This window comes from Hibiscus syriacus, unplaced genomic scaffold (genome assembly GCF_006381635.1).
Source record: "Hibiscus syriacus cultivar Baekdansim isolate YM2019G1 unplaced genomic scaffold, ASM638163v2 tig00111402_pilon, whole genome shotgun sequence".
Taxonomy (NCBI): domain Eukaryota; kingdom Viridiplantae; phylum Streptophyta; class Magnoliopsida; order Malvales; family Malvaceae; genus Hibiscus; species Hibiscus syriacus.
This window is the reverse complement of record NW_024063082.1, coordinates 8,073,065-8,092,254: the sequence shown is the minus strand read 5'-3', so window position 1 is coordinate 8,092,254 and position 19,190 is coordinate 8,073,065. Positions and strand designations below refer to the sequence as shown.

Here is a 19,190-nt window from a genome sequence, read left to right as displayed (position 1 = left end):
GTTCGGTGCGGCTGTTGGTCAGTTTTTGTGCCTAAACTTATTAAATGTGTTCTTTTCGGCTCTGTGGGTGCAGATGTTGGTGGGTTTTTGTGCCTAAACTTATTTCATGTGTCCTGTCTAATGTTTTCGGCATCTGAAACATTAGAAATAGCCAATGAATTTCTGCCATGCGAGACCCAACATATTCTCTTAACAAATTTTAACTAGAAATATGCTATTCTCCAAAAAAAAAAAACACCTAGAAATATGTTTTTGATGATCAAATGACTAAATTAAATTGAATTTCAACAGTAATTGTAGAATTTCTTCCAGGCGAGAGCCAACATATTCTTCAAACATATATATATATATATGTATACAATAAAATTAAAAACGAAACTTTACTGGAAGACAATTGTTTGAACAATCTGCAAATTCAGTGAAATCTCTGAATCAAATCTCAGAGAATAAAACAAAACAAAAAAGGCTAACCTTCAGGGTCTATGATTTGAAATTTGGGATCAATATCCTGAGTTAAAAGATTCTTAAAGTGTAGTTTTCATCGAATTTCTAGAAAAAAAAGAAACTAACTGAGATGATGCTTTAGTCTGAGACGAGAAAATGTGATGTCAATTACGTATGGCCTCCGCTGTTTGCATTTTCTACATATTTCCGAGGGGAAATATGCAACAGGAGAGCTGATATTTTGGCAGCTGAGTGAACGGATTCTTTGGGTTTGCAATGTGGTGCGAGTTCGCATACAAATATGTTATATGATTATAATCACAATTACATTCATAATAGATAATCACGATTATTTCGGTGGTTGTAATTTTCTTAAGGGTAAACTATTGTATTGGTCATTTCTTTTTATATTTATATACTCTTGCTCACCAAAGTTGAAAACTATACGTTTTGGTCACTTACGTTATTGAGTTATTAATTTTTGATCATTTATGTAATAGATTGTTATATTTTAGGCACTAAATCGTTACCTCCAATTAATTTGATAACATGTCATGTTAGTCAAAAGGGTTTACTTTTTAATTTTACCCTTAAACTTTAGATAAAATATTGCTTAGACCTTGAACTTTAGATGAACTACCATTTTAACCCCTAAATTTTAGATAAAATATCAATTTGACTCATGAATTCAACCAAAGTCTCTCGTTATCGCCACCACTACTCACCATTGTCATCGCCGATCATTTTCGGTCAACATTGATTGCCATCACCATCTATTGTTAGACCCTAAAATTTATGATTCAATCATTTTTTTTACATTTTGAATATATTTCTAGAGTCTGTTTCATTGAAAAATATTCAAAACTCAACAAATACAATCTATAACATTTCGACTTCCTTTAAAATTAGATCAGAATAATATTTTAATATAAACACCAAAAATCTATGTCTAGCATAATCAAATACATATTTTTGTTTATAATATTATTTTGTTATGTTTATAATATTAATTATAATTTGTTTGTATAAATAGTAGATTATGTGGTCCAGGATTATATCATAGTGCTACTGGCATTCAAATTCAGGGATTATGCCGCAGATTATACTTTTATTTTTCATTCATCTAATTTTCCTATAAAAAGTAACTTGTATATTACTTCAACTGAAAATTCTTATTACCTAGATTTGAAGAGTCGTGCTGAGAAACTACAGTATACGAATTTTTAAACTCTAAATTTTAGATTGATTAAAATTTATTTTTTAAAATATTACAAATTAATCGAATTAATTGTTGAAAAGTCAAACATCACATGGGCGGCTGGCAAGGGTTAGGCAACACAAACTGTTGAAAAATGCATTAGAATGGTAGACACCGAATTTCGATGCAATTTTTTTTGAATTTTGGGTAATGAGATAATTATAATTAGTCCCTGAACTTTAGGGTATTTTCAAAGATTAGTCCCTAAATTTCAACTATAAATATATTAACCTATTTAGCTTCAAAATCATCTCAAATCACTTCTTTCTCCCAAAACTAGAGAGTTTTCTTGTGAGTAGTAAGTGTTTTGTAAACACCTGTAAATTTTATCTTTTAGTAAAAGATCTGCAGCAGTCTGGAGACGTAGGCATAATTGGCTGAACTCCGTTATCAATTTCGGGTATTATTTTTCCGATTTTATTTCGCATTTTCACTAATCCGGTTATAGGGAAATTACTCGTTTCTCGTTTTATTTACCAACAACTGGTATCAAAGCTTTTGGTTGTGAATTTTGTCAATTTTTTGTGAGGTTACTATTCATTACTATTCACGTAAATAGTGAATTTCGTGAATAGTAAAAAAAATTATGCGATACGAATTTGTCGACGGAGGTGTTCTAATACACGGTGGTTCGCAAGAATTATCAGAAACGATCCAAACGAAACCATATTCGAGTGAGAGCGATGGCTGCAAACGAAGGGAATGTGAAAATTGAAAAGTTCGATGGTGCGGACTTTGGCTTTTGGAATATGCAGATTGAAGATTTTTTGTACCATAAAAATCTATATCAACCTCTCTCAGGAAAGCAACTAGATGGCATGAAGAATGAAGACTGAGCTCTTCTCGACAGATAAGCCCTCGGAGTTATCCGACTAACGTTGTCCTGAAATGTTGCTTTCAACATAGCAAAGGAAAAGACCACGATGGGTCTTATGGCGGCTCTCTCCAGTATGTATGAGAAGATATCAGCCTCAAACAAAGTTCATTTGATGAGGCGATTATTCAATTTGCGGATGGCGGAAGGGGCATCAGTGGCTCAACACCTAAATGAACTCAACACAATCACAACCCAGTTGAGTTCCGTGGAAATTGAATTCGATGATGAAGTTCGAGCTTTAATTATCTTATCATCTCTACCATACAGTTGGAATGCTACTGTTACAGCAGTCAGCAGCTCGTCGGGAAACAACAAATTAAAATTCGACGATATTAGGGATATGGTATTGAGTGAAGAAATTTGACGAAGAGAATCGGGTGAAGCATCAACCTCCTCAGCCTTGCACATGGAGTCTAGAGGGAAAACTTCAGAAAGAAATTCAAATCGTGGCAAATCGAAATCCAGAAGGGGAAAATCATTAACGAGAAAGAAATATTTTACATGTTATAATTGTGGCAAGAAGGGTCACTTTAAAAGAGATTATTGAGCACTGAAGAAAGATACCGACGCACAGGAATCTGCAAACATGACAGAGGAGACAGGTGATGCCATGATTCTAGGCGTCAACAGTCCGATTGAATCATGGATCTTGGATTCAGGGGCATATTTCCACTCCACCCCATGCCAAGAAATCATGGAGAATTATGTCAGTGGTGATTTTGGGAAGGTTCATCTAGCTGATGATGAAACTTTGAAGATCATCGGAAAAGGAAACATCCGACTAAAGTTGCCAAACTAGACCACCTGGAAGCTGAAAGAAGTGAGACATATTCCATGCCTCAAAAGAAATTTGATTTCTGTAGGACAGCTTGATGGAGAAGGATATAGCACAACCTTTTCAGGTTGTGAATGGAAGATTACCAAATGAGCACTCGTCATTGCTCGTGGTAAGAAGGCTGGTACTCTCTATGTAACCTCAAATTTATAGAATATCATTATTGCAACAGATGCTGATGGAAAATCAAACCTATGGTACCAAAGGCTTGGCCACATGAGCGAGAAATGGATAAAGACACTTTTGTCAAAAGGGAAGCTGTCGGATCTAAAGAATGTAGATGTTGGACTATGCGAGGATTGCCTCTTTGGCAAACATAAGAAAGTCAGTTTTGCAAAGAATGGCAAGACACCCAAGGCTGAAAAGTTAGATTTGGTTTATACTGATGTATGGGGACCATCGCCAGTTTCATCTCTTGCAGGCTCATTATATTATGTCACATTCATCGATGATTCTATAAGGAAGGTGTGTGTTTATTTTCTGAAGAAGAAATCAAAAGTCTTTGATACCTTTAGAAAATGGAAGGCCATGGTGGAAAATGAGACTGGTTTTAAAGTCAAGCAGTTGAGGTCTGATAATGGAGGAGAATAAAAAATAGTAGATTCAGAGATTTATGCGCAAACAATGGGATCAAGATGGAGACAACAGTTCCCATGACACCGCAGCAGAATGGTGTAGCAGAGCCCATGAACAGAACTCTGAATGAACGTGCTAGAAGTATGAAGATACATGTCGGCTTGCCTAAATTTCTATGGGCTGAAGCTATCAACACTGCAGCTTACCTGATCAACCGTAGGCCCTCAGTTCCCTTGGATGGAGGAATACCAAATGAAGTTTGGAGCAAGAAAGAAATAAACCTTTCACACTTAAGAGCGTTTGGTTGTATTTCTTATGTACACATAAATTCTGCTGAAAGAAGCAAACTTGATGCCAAGTTCAACAAATGCGTCTTTGTTGGTTATGGTGGTGATGAGTTCGGTTACCGGTTTTGGGACTATGAAAATCGAAAGATCATTAGAAGCATAGATGTCATTTTCAATGAGAATGTGATGTACAAAGAGAGGTCAATTGTATAATCAAGTAGCTCCAATACCGAAGCTGAAACAAAGGAATTTGCTGAGTTCGAGGAGATTTCTGAAAATGGTGTTCAGATCAGTCCTGAAGCAATTCAAGAAGAACCAAGCACACCAGAACTGAGACGCTCCTCCAGAATTCCTAAATCAACCTAGTGTTATCCGCCTTCTTTGCACTACTTGTTGCTGACTGACAATGGTGAACCAGAGTGCTATGATGAAGCAATGCAGGTGGAGGATTCAGTCAAGTGGGAGTCTTCCATGAAAGATGAGATTGACTTGCTTATGTCAAATCAGACATGTGAATTAGCTGAATTACCACCAGGTAAGAAAGCACTCCATAACAAGTGGATTTACAGGATCAAAGAAGAGCACGATGGGAACAAACGCTACAAAGCAAGATTGGTTGTAAAAGGTTTTCAGCAAAAAGAAGGCATTGACTACAATGAAATTTTCTCTCCAGTTATGAAGATGTCTACAATCAGACTGGTGTTGAAAATTATAGCTGTAGAGAATCTACATATTGAGCAGTTAGATGTGAAGACAGCTTTCCATCATGGTGATTTGGAGGAGAAAATCTATATGAGGCAACAAGGAGGCTTCATAGAGGCAGATAAGAAAAACCTGGTATGCAGGTTGAAGAAGAGCTTGTATGGTTTAAAACAAGCTCCTAGACAGTGGTACAAGAAGTTCGATAGCTTCATGAGTAGCAGTGGTTTTACCATATGCCAAGCAGATCATTTTTGCTACATCAAGAGGTTCGACAACAACTTTATTATTTTATTATTGTACGTTGATGACATGCTCGTTGCAGGTTCAGACATGCAAGAGATTATACACTTGAAGCAAAAATTGTTGAAGCAGTTTGCTATGAAAGATCTGGGCGCTGCAAAGCAGATTCTTGGGATGAGGATCAAGAGAGACACAAAGTCGGGGACTTTGATGTTATCACAGGCTGAGCACATCAACAAAGTACTCTCCAGGTTCAACATGCAAGATGCTAAACCAGTAAGTACACCTTTAGGTGTTCATTTTAGACTCTCCAAAGAACAGTCACCAAAGACGGAGGAAGAACCTGCACACATGGTGAAGGTGTCGTATGCCTCAGTAATTGGAAGTCTGATGTATGCCATGGTTTGTACTAGACCAGATATTGCTCATGCAGTGGGAGCTGTTAGCAGGTACATGAATAATCCGGGTAAGGTACACTGTGAAACAGTCAAATGGATCCTCAGATATCTACGGGATACCATAAACAAAGCACTTTGTTTCAAAGGTGGAGATACGATGCTGACAGGCTATGTAGATGCTGACTTAGCCGGAAATGTTGACATCAGAATGAGCACTACTGGGTATGTCTATACTCTAGGAGGAACCACAGTGAGTTGGGTTTCTCAACTAAAGAAGATAGTTTCTCTCTCCACAACTGAAACAGAATATGTCGCTGTTACGGAAGTCAACAAGGAGATGGTTTGGCTCCAAAGTTTCTTGGAAGAGTTAGGCAAGAAACAAGAAAACAATATCTTGTATTGTGATAGTCAAAGTGTTATCTATCTAACGAAGAATTCGTCTTTACATTCCAGGACGAAGCACATACAATTGCGATATCATTTTATCCGGTCTCTTCTGGAAGATGGGATTTTGAAACTTGAAAAGATCAGTGGGGTTCAAAATCCGGCAGACATGTTGACAAAGACGGTGACTACGGACAAACTGAAGTTGTGTTCAGCTTCAGTTGGCATGCTAGACTAACAAAACCAGAAATGATGCTGCATTGATCTAGGTGTGAAGACAAATTAAAATCAGTCTTCAAGTGGGAGATTGTTGAAAAGTCAAGCATCACGTGTGCGGCTGGCAAGGAGCACAAATTGTTGAAAATGCATTGGAATGGTAGGCACCGAATTTCGGTGCAGTTTTTTTTGAATTTTGGGTAATGGGATAATTATAATTAATCCCTGAACTTTAGGGTATTTTCAAAGATTAGTCCCTAAGTTTCAACTATAAATACATTAACCCATTTAGCTTCAAAATCATCCTAAATCACTTATTTCTTCCAATACTAGAGAGCTTTCTTGTGAGTAGTGAGTGTTTTGTAAACACCTGTAAATTCTCTCTTAGTAAAAGATCTGCAGCAGTCCGGAGACGTAGCCATAATTGGATGAACTCCTTTATCAATTTCGGGTATTATTTTTCCGATTTTATTTCGCATTTTCACTAATTTGGTTATAGGAAAATTACTCGTTTCTCGATTTATTTCCCAACATTAATTTGGTTTGTATAAATTTAATATTAAATGCGAGTCTCAATACTTCCATAGTTGATTTATATAAAAAAAATTATAGTACTTGAATTTTGTTTAAATAATTAGACTCGGAAAGAAAATAAAAACTTACTCTTGAGACCATTTGCAAGTTGATTTGAATTATAATTAATATTATAAACATAATAAAAAATATTATAAACAAAAATTGTATGAATTTGATTATGATATAAATTAATATTTTTGTTTTTTTTAATTATTAATAATAAATTTATTATTGTTTAATTTTAAAGGAAGTTGAATGATTCTAGACTATAATTATTGAATTCTGGATAGTTTCTGGTGATTCGAAAACTAAATTCATATTCAGAATGCCAAAAAAAGTGGACTATAAATTTTAAGGTTTAACAATCAACGAAAATGACGACCAGTTGCGATCAACAATAACAATGGTGACTGATGATGGCGATGAGAGACTTTAATCTAATTCATAACTCAAAGTAATATTTTATCTAAAGTTTAGAGGAAAAAATGACAATTCATCTAAAGTTCAAGGTCTAATCAATATTTTATCTAAAATTCATAAGTAAAATTAAGAATAACCTCCTTTTAACTAATATGTCACATCATCAAACTAACAAAAAATTATAATTCAGTGACCAAAATGTAACAAATTGATAACTTAAGTAACAAAAACTTAAGTTTTTGAATTTGATGAAGAAAAGTGTACAAATATAAAAGGGCAATTGATCAATCCAATAGTTTAGGAAACAACTCAATAAAAAGAAATACTTGAAGAAGATCCTAGTTTTTTTCTCTACAGAATTTTCCATATACTGAACCGGCTTAGCCAAACAGACAAACCCAGTCTGTTTTCCCCCCAAAAATGGTGCTATCAAGACCAAAATTAAGAGCACAAGGGCTAAAAGAATAAATGGAAAGAAGAAAAAAAAAGAACCCTGGATAAAAAGAAATTTCAAATATAAATTCACGAGGATGGGTCCAAATGAGAAAAAAAAAAGCACAAGACTTGAAGACCTTGGTTAACAAGTACTACAAAAAGAAAAAAATAATAAATTATTTCTTAAGAATATTACATTGAGATTAGCAAATGTATACCAAATGCGGCATGACTATGTGGTTCTCAGCTGCCTGTTGTACCTAAGGAACTGGCAAAGGGTTGAAACCGAAAGACAACTGTAAACTATTCTACTATAACTTGTCGGAAAATGCGGCATGACTGTGAGGTATCAGTCACCTTGTAGGCAATACAGTTGACGAATATTTCCCGAAGCTGCCATATTATATTAACAAATCGATGTAAGCAACTAGAACCATGAATATGACTGAGCAATAATGAAAATCGTCACATAGGTGAATGTAAAGATGAACTTAACAAAAGGAAAGATAGAAATGATGGATTTACCATATAACCAGTCTCTGAAGTACACATGAAGAGCACTTGATAACTCTCTTTTCCGGTTTTCTTCAAGAGGAACTTCTCTCAATATTTGCTTTATCTCACTTAAATTCTTTTGCTGTTAAAAAACATTAGGAATTAGGCAAAAATTCAGTTAATTCAAAATTAAAAAGATTAATAAAACCAAGTACTAATTTAATTAAAAAAACATTGATTCTATCTTTGCAGGTAAAAACCAACTCAAGCCATAAAATCAAAAGTTTGTTATCCTCGATTTGGTTTACTGCATTTACATTTCTCTGTTGAGATGTCAAGTACGCATCAGGTAGGGGGAAAGGGTTGTCCTTTGTCGGTCCAGATGATGCACCTTCAAACCAGTTTGGAATCTGTGTTTTAAGAAATGTTATGTCATCCTCAAACAATAACAATTAATTAAAAAAAATAAAGTAAAAGAAAATAGAGAAGCACAAATAGTATCTAGGGATGGCAATTACCCAAACCCGTCAAGTTTCGACCTGATCCGACCCTATATGATCGAATTTCCTTTTTTGAAATTTGGGTTTCGGTAGGGTTTAGAGTGAAAATTTTCCGACCCGAGACAATACTTAATTCCCCTCTATATATTTAGGGATAATTACTATAATGCCCCCTCCTTTTTGGTTATCTTCCTGCTTTGCTGAATAAAAATGGGAAAAACATATATATTTTATTTGTGTCAGGTCGGAGGCGATCCTCCCCACCCAAAAATATATATATATATATATATATATATATAAAACATAAAACCGGGTCAGGTTCAGGGTGGGTGGAACCTCCCTAAACCCGAGTCAGGTTGGATGGACGGTGGAGGTATACTACTCGGGTCGGAGTCGGGCAGTTATCATCCCTACAAGTATCCCAAGCTAAGCTATAAAATACACCAAAGCTTACCAGGAAATTCGTGAACTGATCAGGATCTAGACGTGTAGCTGACTCAGTTTGAGCATCTGAAACACCTGCAGGATGAGATAATGAATCATGTGGATCAACCGCTCCAATTGGCAAAGCTTCGTCCCATCTATTGATAGCTGACACGATTCCAACTTCAGTCATGTGCTCCTCCAGTTGGGAATAGTATGTATTATATGGAGCCACCTGACAATTTAAAAAATGAATTAATAATCTGTAGGGGTCGTATCTACACTGCTGGAGAAAGGAACAAAGAACGCCTTCTTGGGGTATCCTCCTCCACTGATCTGGAAGAGTTCTTTATTCTATTTTGCAGCATAATTAGATTTAGATATCAAGTCTTTAAGAATATATGTTGTCTATGCTATCATAGTGATAAGCTGATAGCAAAGTTTGCATCACAATGTCCAGAAGAAAATTCCAGACCACCTATCATAGCAAGGAAACAGATAGAATGGTTAAGACAGCAACAATACCTGACAGATGATGATACTACAAAGAAATCAAATGCTAAATGCAAGGTCAAACAAGTGTCCAAAGACCTTAGTTTAGAAAATATGCACAAAATTGAAATAAGTTTAGCTACAACGCAAGTTTTCTTATCTTGTCACTTGAGGTTACTAAGTATGACGAAGTTGTTATAATACCTATGGATGACAAAATTAGCCTGACTCGACGAGTCCCGACACGACCCAACCCGAGCTTATAGGGCATTTTTTTTTTTTGAAAAAAAGTGGGTCTAGGGCGGATTTTGGAAAGGATAGAGTTGGGAAAGGAAAGGGTCCGGGTTTAGAGTAACAATTCCCTGACCCGACCCAATACATTTACGAAAATGAAATTTAATTTATTAGCCAAACTGCCAATATATATATATTATTTAGGTTAAAAACTCACCTAGCCATGTCACCCAGATCTGAAAGGCTGAAACTTCCAAATATTTCTCTAGTTTTTGAGGTTGAAGTTGGCCTTTTTTTTTTTTTGAGCTCTCATGGAAAGGATTGCCGTGCAAAGGAGGACGTTGAATTCCTCTGATGAATGGCCGATGGAAGCAAGTGTGCTGCCCCCTTTTTCTTTATTTTTGTGTTTCTGTGGTGTTCAATCTGTTTTAGGGTTTCTGTTTCTGAGTTGGGTTCTTTGACATTGAGTCGGCTTGAATTGGAGGTGGGTTTGTATCCCAAATCTCAGGACAGTTTGGGGTGGATGAAATAAAATTAATTCCTGGGGTGGGTCGAGGTCGGGGTGGCCAAAAATCTGACCCACTCGGCCGTTGCCATCGCTAATAATAACCTTAATAAGGCACTACAGGCATGCATCCCTTGTGCCCCCTATCCATCATGCAGACCACTGAGTAGTTGAATTTCTTTCCCATGTCAGATATCTCTTTTTTCCCCAGAAAAAAAGTTAACACTAGCTGGGCATGAGTCGGAAATAATTTATTTACAATACTCGCCACAAAACTCGAGTGTGATTGAATTAAATTATCATTTCACTGTAAAGTGGTCGGTTTGGTTCACTCACCATTAGTTTGTGGTTATCGCCAAGAACAAGGGGACGTTGGTTCACTCCCAAAAAGAATACACACTCACGACAATTGGCAATGCAGACTCGTTTCGCTGCTACAATCACATGAACACGTTCACAGTGTTCAACTCTTACAGCCTGCAATGACCAAAACAATTCAAATCAGATACATGACTGAAAGCATATCATACTTGAACTGCAAATAGATTGATAGTTACAGTGTGTAGACATCAGTTTGACCATTTTACAAGGGATACACCAAGTAAAAATAAAATATGAAAAGGGAGGAGGTAGGGAGAGCACGTAAAGTGTTCCCATAGGAGAAGAACTATTGCCAACAGCAAAGAATATTATACAAAACCACACGAAGAACCAGCAGCAAAATTTAATACATGACTTCATACAAAGATTACATATGCATATATCATGCATGGGCTAAAAAATATCTTATTATTGATTTGACAACCCTAGCAATATAAGCTGATTGTGTGCATGTGCATGTCCATATTTCAGTTTATATTTAGTATCATGGGCAAAGCCAGAAATTCAGGAAATGGAGCAGGGATGAAAAGAGGATATTCTTCAAGAAGTTCAGACGCTTTTGTTATGTATGTATTTGAATTGAAAACAGACCAACCAGCATTGGATGATAGATTGTAGAAAAGAGAAAATCAATGCCTTTACATTACACCTAAAGACATTCCAACCAAGAACAATTCAAAGATTACTCGAAGGAGCTTGGTAGATGAAAGGAAAGACAGACAAGAGTCGTATCCTAAAAGCAAAAATATAAGGAATCAAACAATAAGTTGTTTGATCACCTTTCGATCGAGTATCTTTGGTGACAAAGAAACAATTCAGTAACTTTTTTAATAGCGATGGACATTTTCCAATCATAAGAAAGGTGAATAAGAAAAATATTAAAGAACAAACATCATCAAAACAGATATATTTTGAAGTTTCAGTTCAAAAGACCAGAGATATTTTCTCAGCAATTCGAATATATAATTTGAATCCAAATTTAAAATTACAGTAGCAGAGAATGTTCGACCGGTTCCAAATTACAAATAGCTAACAACACAGAAGGTAATGATACCTTGCCAACAGCTCCGAGAACTATAGTAGCATCCGAGCATCCATAAATAACAGCATATCTCAAAGGCGCTAAAATGTAAATAGTTGAATCATGGCAATTAATCACCTGAAATTATAAAAACGTAAAGTTAGAGGTGTTTTATGCTACATAGTACATAATATGAAACAATCATCGAGAATTTAATAAAAGTTGTTGGAATAATTGGATATCAAACGATAATTATTGGAACCTTCAATTTTGAGGAAATGTGTATTCTTAATTGGTTTATGTCAACATCTTTCAGGTTTTGCCAAAGTACATAGTGAATAAATACCCCATGAAAATTTTCAGGTTTCATGAAATCACAAGCAAACATAAACTGACCTTCACAGAAGAATTTTTAATATCAGATGCCTGCTTTACGTATGATGATTTAGAGACTCCCTCAACAAAACATGGACTCCTCACACTTGGTGGAGCTTTGGCTGAACTTGGACTAGCATCAGTCATAGCAACATCCAGGTCAGAGCCACTAGAATGACCATTTTCTTTCGCAGAAGCTTTTTCAGTAACACATTCCAAAGAAGAAACTATAGTTTTCATAAGCCAATCATGAACTTGGGATGCTGGAACAGGTACAGCAGGCATGTCTGGATCTGAATTAGCAAAAAAGGGAGCAGCTTGGCTTAAAGGAACTCCTTCAGATACCTTATCATCAAATTGAATCAGGAAACCAAGATGCTCAAACCCTTCCATAGTTAAAACCTGAAGGAACAGTAGTTAGATGAGCAAACCAAGTCATAGAACTACTTACAAACACATAAAAAGAAAGGAAATATAGTAAGAGAAACACAAAAATGAGAAAGATCAATCGCGAATACATGGAAAGAAAGTTATGACAGCCTGTTTAAAAATAAAGAGGAACTGAGGAAGAATTAAGAGAATACAACAAAGCAAAACATTACAAAACGTTAGGGCATAAGAAAGTCACGTATGTTGTGAAAGGTGGAGATAGTGGGGAACAGAAAGATTCAAAAAGCTCCAACTTGTATTCTGAACATTATACAAGGTCACAATCCAGGCTGAAGTCATTGATTAATTACTGAGAAGCTAGCAAGGAATTTGTTTGTCCCCTTTTGGTCAAATTCGCTCATATTTCAGAGAGATTCATAAATGCTTCGATTTGCCGTCTGAACATTTTACAAGGAGAATCATGTTAAAGTCGGTGATTAATTGAGTAATGTTCTGTGTAATTGGGTAATTACAAAAAAACATAACAAAGTCGTAATAGTTTACGTAATTTGATAATGTTATATGCGATTGTCCCTTAATGTAACCTTATTTTGGGTCCCTTACCCTAGAACTACCCTTAAAACAAATCATTTTTAGTGCAAACCATTCCTAATGCAATGAAACCAACACATAAAGAGATAATCTGCACTACGAGGATTCGATTGTTTCATAACATATGGAAGAATTTTTCTACCTATTGCAGAGTTATTAATAAAACAAACGAGGTAATGCGCTCATAAACTAGAACATTAACCACATAAGAACTTTTATAAACAGCCAGATTTACATCCCAATTCCCAGCTCAAAACTATTCTACAAATTTGGTTCTACTAAGTGCAACTGTTAAAATATTCTACCGTGCCTTCACCTTTTATCCTTTAAAACTACAGTTACCACATGGTGGAATTAAAAAATTGCATTCCATATATAAACTACAAAGACGTCAATAATTAAAATGCAACAAATGGTCATTGTAAACCAACAAAAATAATTGCAATACTTGAGTTATATTTCAACTGTCTATGTTTTGATTGTACTGAAAAATACAAAACAAAACCCATAAAATAAAATAATTCCAAACTACATAGAGCAAGAAGCAGTACTACAAACCAGACACTCTTCTCCTTCGCCCTCCACAGGCTCTGACAGAAGAGAGAGAATATTAGCCAAGTGCTTTTGTAGATAGGAGAGCTGGTGGGCCTCTTCATCAGCCAGTGATGGCATAAATCGACGGCTGTTGCTGCGGACAAGCTACAATGAGAAGAACCACCAACATAAGTCTAAGAGTGTAATTCACTGTAAAGAAAAAGTCTGCAACCATTAACTTCGAACAGCAAATAGATCTATAATTCTTACAAAAGTTAACAGAATGGTGAGATCCATATTAATGAGACACATAGCTGGATAGTGCGATTAGCAAATGCCCACACTATGAGAAATACTAATAACAATCTCCCCAGTCACAATCCCAGCTGAATTAATCATATTTTACAGCAATCTTAAAGCAGCAGGGAGAGGGGGAAAATAAAAACATGAACAACAAAACTAAACAATTAAAACACTGCCTCTCAATTTCTATTTATTATATTTTTGCACAGCACCCATCCCAACTTCTTAAGCTTTAAAAAATGCAACAATACATTCTTTAGAACTAAACAAAAAAAGAGTCCATTTGGGCTTGGTTAAATTAATGTTTATTTGCGTCCAGCACCCATCCCAACTTCTTAAGCTTATAAATGCAGCAATGCCTCGTATTTAGAACTAAAAAGAGAAACAAATAGTACATCCAAACACAATAAACACTATACTTTTAAACTTATGCTTCCTTTTAGTTATTACTTTTGCAATTTCCCTCCCCCTCCCCTCTTTCTAACGGTCTATTTGGCTGTTAGTTTATGGTTACGACTTATTTTCTGCTATTTGCTTTTCACCTCCTAAAAATGTAGTTTAAGGGGAACTAATAACCCTAAGGGGGTGTTTGGTTCAAGGATTGTGAGATTCCCATGGGATGGGAATCTCACATTCCCATGTTTGATTGGCTGGGAATCTCATTCTCGGTAATGTTTTATTACCAATAGTAGATTTTTTGGGGTATATTACCGGGAATGTCATTACCTCCCTTCCCTTAGGTATTGTAACATTACCGACGTTTTGGACTAAAATACCATTAAATTTTTATTTCTTTTCAAAAATATCATTCTTCTGTCATTGAATAATAAAAATTCTACGAAGGTTAAATTACAAATTTATCTTTAAATTATTTTAGATTTACAAAAAAAAGTCTATAATTAAAATTTTATATAAAGTTCAATGGTTAAATTTTTTTTACCCTTTCATTAAAGCTTTTTTATATTTTTAATTTTGTAAAAAAAATTATATAAATATTATGAATTTAATTTTTTAAAGAAAATATATAAATATTTTAAAATTTGTAATATTATACAAATATATAATAAAGACAATTTGGTAAAATATACATTCTAATAATATTTTATTCCTTTAACCAAACACAGTAATCTTATATTCCTGCTAAACCAACCAAACACAAAATACAACATTCCCGATAATCTTATTCCCTAGTAATCTTTTATTCCCACTGGTAATCTTACATTCCGTGAACCAAACGCACCCTAAAAGTACTTAATATCCCTAGGCCCTATCCATCCATCTATCATATGTCTTATAGTTAATAGAAATTATAAAAGGGTAAACTACACGTTTAGTACTTAAACTATCAGCTTTATTTCATTTTAGTACCTAAACTTTCATTTATTTCAAAATCATATCTAACGTTTACTTTTGTTTCTTTTGTACCCTGCAGTTAAAAAATTAACAGAACTACCACACGTGGCATTTTTTATGGGTAATTTACATCATTCATCGCTTAATTATCTTCCCACTCCTATTTTGGTCACTTAAGTTTAAACATTTTCAATTTAACTACTCAACTTTCAAATTTCTCATGTTTTAATCACTCTAATTAATTTAATTAATAATTTTTGCGACATGACATTTTTATTATTTTATTAATATATAATTAAAAAAATTGAAAGTTAGAGTGATTAAATTAGGAGCAATTTGAAAGTTAAGTAATTAAATTAAAAAAAAATTAAACTTCAATGACCAAAATAGAAGTGAAAAGATAGTTGTGTGATGAATGATGTAATTTACCTATAAAAAAGTGTAATGTTGAAACAGTTCCGCTAAAATTTTAACGGCTAGATACCAAAACGAAACAAAAAGTAAATGTTAGGTATAATTTTGAAACAAATGAAAGTTTAGGTAGTAAAACGAAATAAAATTTGATAGTTTAGATACTAAATGTGTAATTTACCCATTAAAAAATTATGCTCCTGCATTAGAAAAGCAATTAAAAACAAAAAGTAAATAATTTAAAGCAACTTAATATTTATTATAAACGACTTGTGCTAAAATTCAACACCAATGCTGATGTACTTTTCTATATAACGGTATACACATGCATCTTATTTTCAAAAGAAATTGTTTTTATTTCTAAGTTATTAAAATGATTTTTTTTGTATATGCATTTTTTACGAACAAACAAAAACATCAACCAAATGGAATTTGAAAATTTGCCCCCAAAACAAGCAAAATCCTATTTTATAAAAAAATGTAAAACATACTCAAACATAATTCTCGAGTATAAACTATACACATGCAACGTTGGCATCAAAAAGTTAAATTAATACTTCAAAAATACTGTTTCCTTTACTATATTAAAAGACCTTTTGCATCCTATTTGTACCCAAAACTGGAGAGTCAAACACAAATTGTTAATGTAAGGTTAAAAACGGCAGAAATCGATTTACAACCAAAAATGTTATCAAGAGTGTAATTTTTTAAGTTGACGTGATAACATTTTAAGTTGAACCGAAAATGTTACATTATCAGTAACCATAACATTTTCGGTTGATATAACTTTTTCAGTTGTAACCCTTAAAACATCAATGTAAACTGAAAATGCTACAAATTTGTATAACTTTTTAGATTGAATATGATAGCATTTTCCTTTGAAACCGCCCTTGAATTAGCCTTAAATTAGGCTATCGCATTGCAGAATTACCCACCCAAAACAAAAGTAACATAAACTAGACATCGTCAATTATTCAAAAGATTAAATCCCCAGCGGCATCTTTCACGTTGCTAAAATATGGTATCACATTTAGTTATTTCCCAAATGCCAACCTAAGGTCAATTTTTTCGTGAATTCTCCCAAAGTGGTCATGAATCAACCACAATTGTGCAAATCAATAACTGCCTGAGTTTCAGCAACTACAAATCATGTTTAAAAAATAACCACATTTCACAACCCCCACCCAATAAAAAGAAGAAGAAGAAGAAGAAATGGCGAAGGGTCAAATTCCTTACCTGCAAAGGCGAAAGGGCCGACAAGAAACCATCAAAAGCTGACGTGGAAGGCCAGACATCGGCAACTGCAGCGGAGTCCTTGTGAGAGCGCGGCAAAAGCCTCTTATACGATTGAATGTACAAAAACAGGATCAGATCACGCAAATCGGCACCAACGGAGTCGATATCATCAGGCCTGGCGGCTACGAGCGGGTCGGTTTCAGAGTGGAGAACCGACGTGAGAGTTTCAATGACTAGACGCGCGTGGTCCGACGAGATCTGGAGCAACTCAGAAATGGCCTCCGAGTCGACTCGTTGAGTTGAGGATGAGGCAAATTTTTGCTTTAGAGGGGTTAGTGCTTCAACCGGGTCGTTAAATATGAGCTTCTGGATTGGTAGGAGGCCGTGCTCGAAAGGCTCGCGTCGCGGGTGAACGATAGTGGTCGGTACTGGATTCGGATCCGGGTCGCTCGGTGACGTTGATTGTTCGATTGGCTCGTCCATCGGTTTGATTCAAGGTAGCCTGTTTTTGTGGAGTGAGAAAATTGGACGAGTTCAGTTTTTGCAGATCTTCGAGAAACGAAGGATGTTGTAGAAGGGGAAGAGAAGGTGATTGTGTGAGGTCGGGTATAATGAAACTATGACGTGGCTGGATTTAATGAGATGTTATTTAAAAGTTAGTGGATACTAATTGCTCTTGTGATAATTTTTATACAATTTTACTAGTTGAGTTTTATTCGGTAAATGTGTAATATTTATTTGGATAAATTGTAAATTTCAACACTAAATTTTCTTTTTACTCTTATTTTAGTCATTAAAATTTATAAAAAGTTAATTTAATCATTAAAATTTTGAATTACTGATGTTTTGGACATTTTGTCGTTAAATAGTTAACGATATTATAACATGACACACGATATCAAAATGATATTATTTTAATAAATAAAATTTACACCAAAATAACATCATTTTGTATTTATATAAAAGTCAATTTTCTCTCTTTTCTTCATCTCCTCTTTTCTTCGTTTTTATTTCTCTCATTTTCTCTTTATCTACCCGAATTTCAGCCACTATATCAACCACATTTGATCATTGTGTACAGTGCTCGATGAGTCCTAAAAGTTCCCATCAAATTTGATTCATCTTCCTCAACATGAATGCAATGTTCATTTAATTAGAAAACGTCTTTGACTCCATGGACTTAACATTGAAGCTTTAATTTCTTATTCTTTGATCTTTATTGTTTGTCATTAGATGAAGTCTAGACGAACTTATGTTGTTCTTGACTCTAAGAGAAACATATCCACTATTGGAATCTATAAATGAAGACTCTAATTGTTAATGAGTCTCTTTTTAGTTTTTAGGCTTTTTTATTAATCTAATTTTATATGTTTGTTTGTTTGTTTTTTATGATTTATCATCTAAATCGATCCATGAATTCCTATATTTCAGATGTTGTTCATCAAATGATCAATGAGAGGCAATGTGTTGAGGTTTTTAATGTCTGAATTTTTGGGATTTAGAGTTTAGAAAAATGATATTATAGAGTTTACAATGAGGATGAGGTCTAAGACTTTTGCCATTAGAGGTGATTGTTCGAAATAGTACTACCATAAAATGAAATGTTAGCACTAATTAAAAATAAATTAATGAAATTAAAACAAAACTTTGATTGTGTCGTAGAAGAATCACTGCTTTAGAAGAAAAATCGTCCTGATTGGTGTAATCTTTGAACTGAACGCTCCCCTAAGATTAACACAATCTTTCAAAATTTGTACACTAAAAAACTGAAGTAAAAACTGACGAACTTCTCTTCTCGAAACTTTGAAGAAAAGATAAAAGTTGAGAGTATTTGAAATAGAAGTAAAGAGATTTGTGTTTAAGTGAATTAAAATAAACACAAATATTATCTATTTATAAACTAAGGATGCGTTTGGTTCACGGAATGTAAGATTACCAGTAGGAATAAAATATTACCAGGGAATAGGATTATTGTGAATGTTGTATTTTGTGTTTGGTTGGTTTAACAATAATGTAATATTATTGTGTTTGGTTAAAGGAATAAAAAATTATTGGAATGTATATTTGACCAAATTGTCCTTATTATATATTTGTTTTTTTAACAAGTTGATTTTTACTATAATATTACTATAAGATATTTATATATTTTCTTAAAAAATTTAAATTCATAAAATTTATATAATTTTTTTACAAATTTGAAAATATAAAAAGGTTTAATGAAAGGGTAAAATTTTATTTTAACCCCTGAACTTCATATAAAATTTTAATTATAGACTTTTTTTGTAAATCTAAAATAAT

The 19,190-nt window shown here is 34.2% G+C and overlaps 1 protein-coding gene across 1 annotated transcript; it reads right to left on the bottom strand.

Annotated features, from left to right (window-relative positions):
* Positions 1–7,865: 7,865 nt before the first annotated feature.
* On the bottom strand, positions 7,866–17,473 carry LOC120162430 (TBCC domain-containing protein 1-like). The gene is made up of 9 exons (XM_039172586.1): positions 16,893–17,473; positions 13,614–13,754; positions 12,096–12,476; positions 11,733–11,837; positions 10,637–10,774; positions 9,098–9,304; positions 8,461–8,553; positions 8,174–8,285; positions 7,866–8,041 (listed from the first exon to the last, which is right to left on the bottom strand). Exons 1-9 carry the CDS (start codon positions 17,373–17,375, stop codon positions 7,998–8,000), a joined length of 1,704 nt encoding a protein of 567 aa, XP_039028517.1. The 5' UTR covers positions 17,376–17,473; the 3' UTR covers positions 7,866–7,997.
* Positions 17,474–19,190: the final 1,717 nt, after the last annotated feature.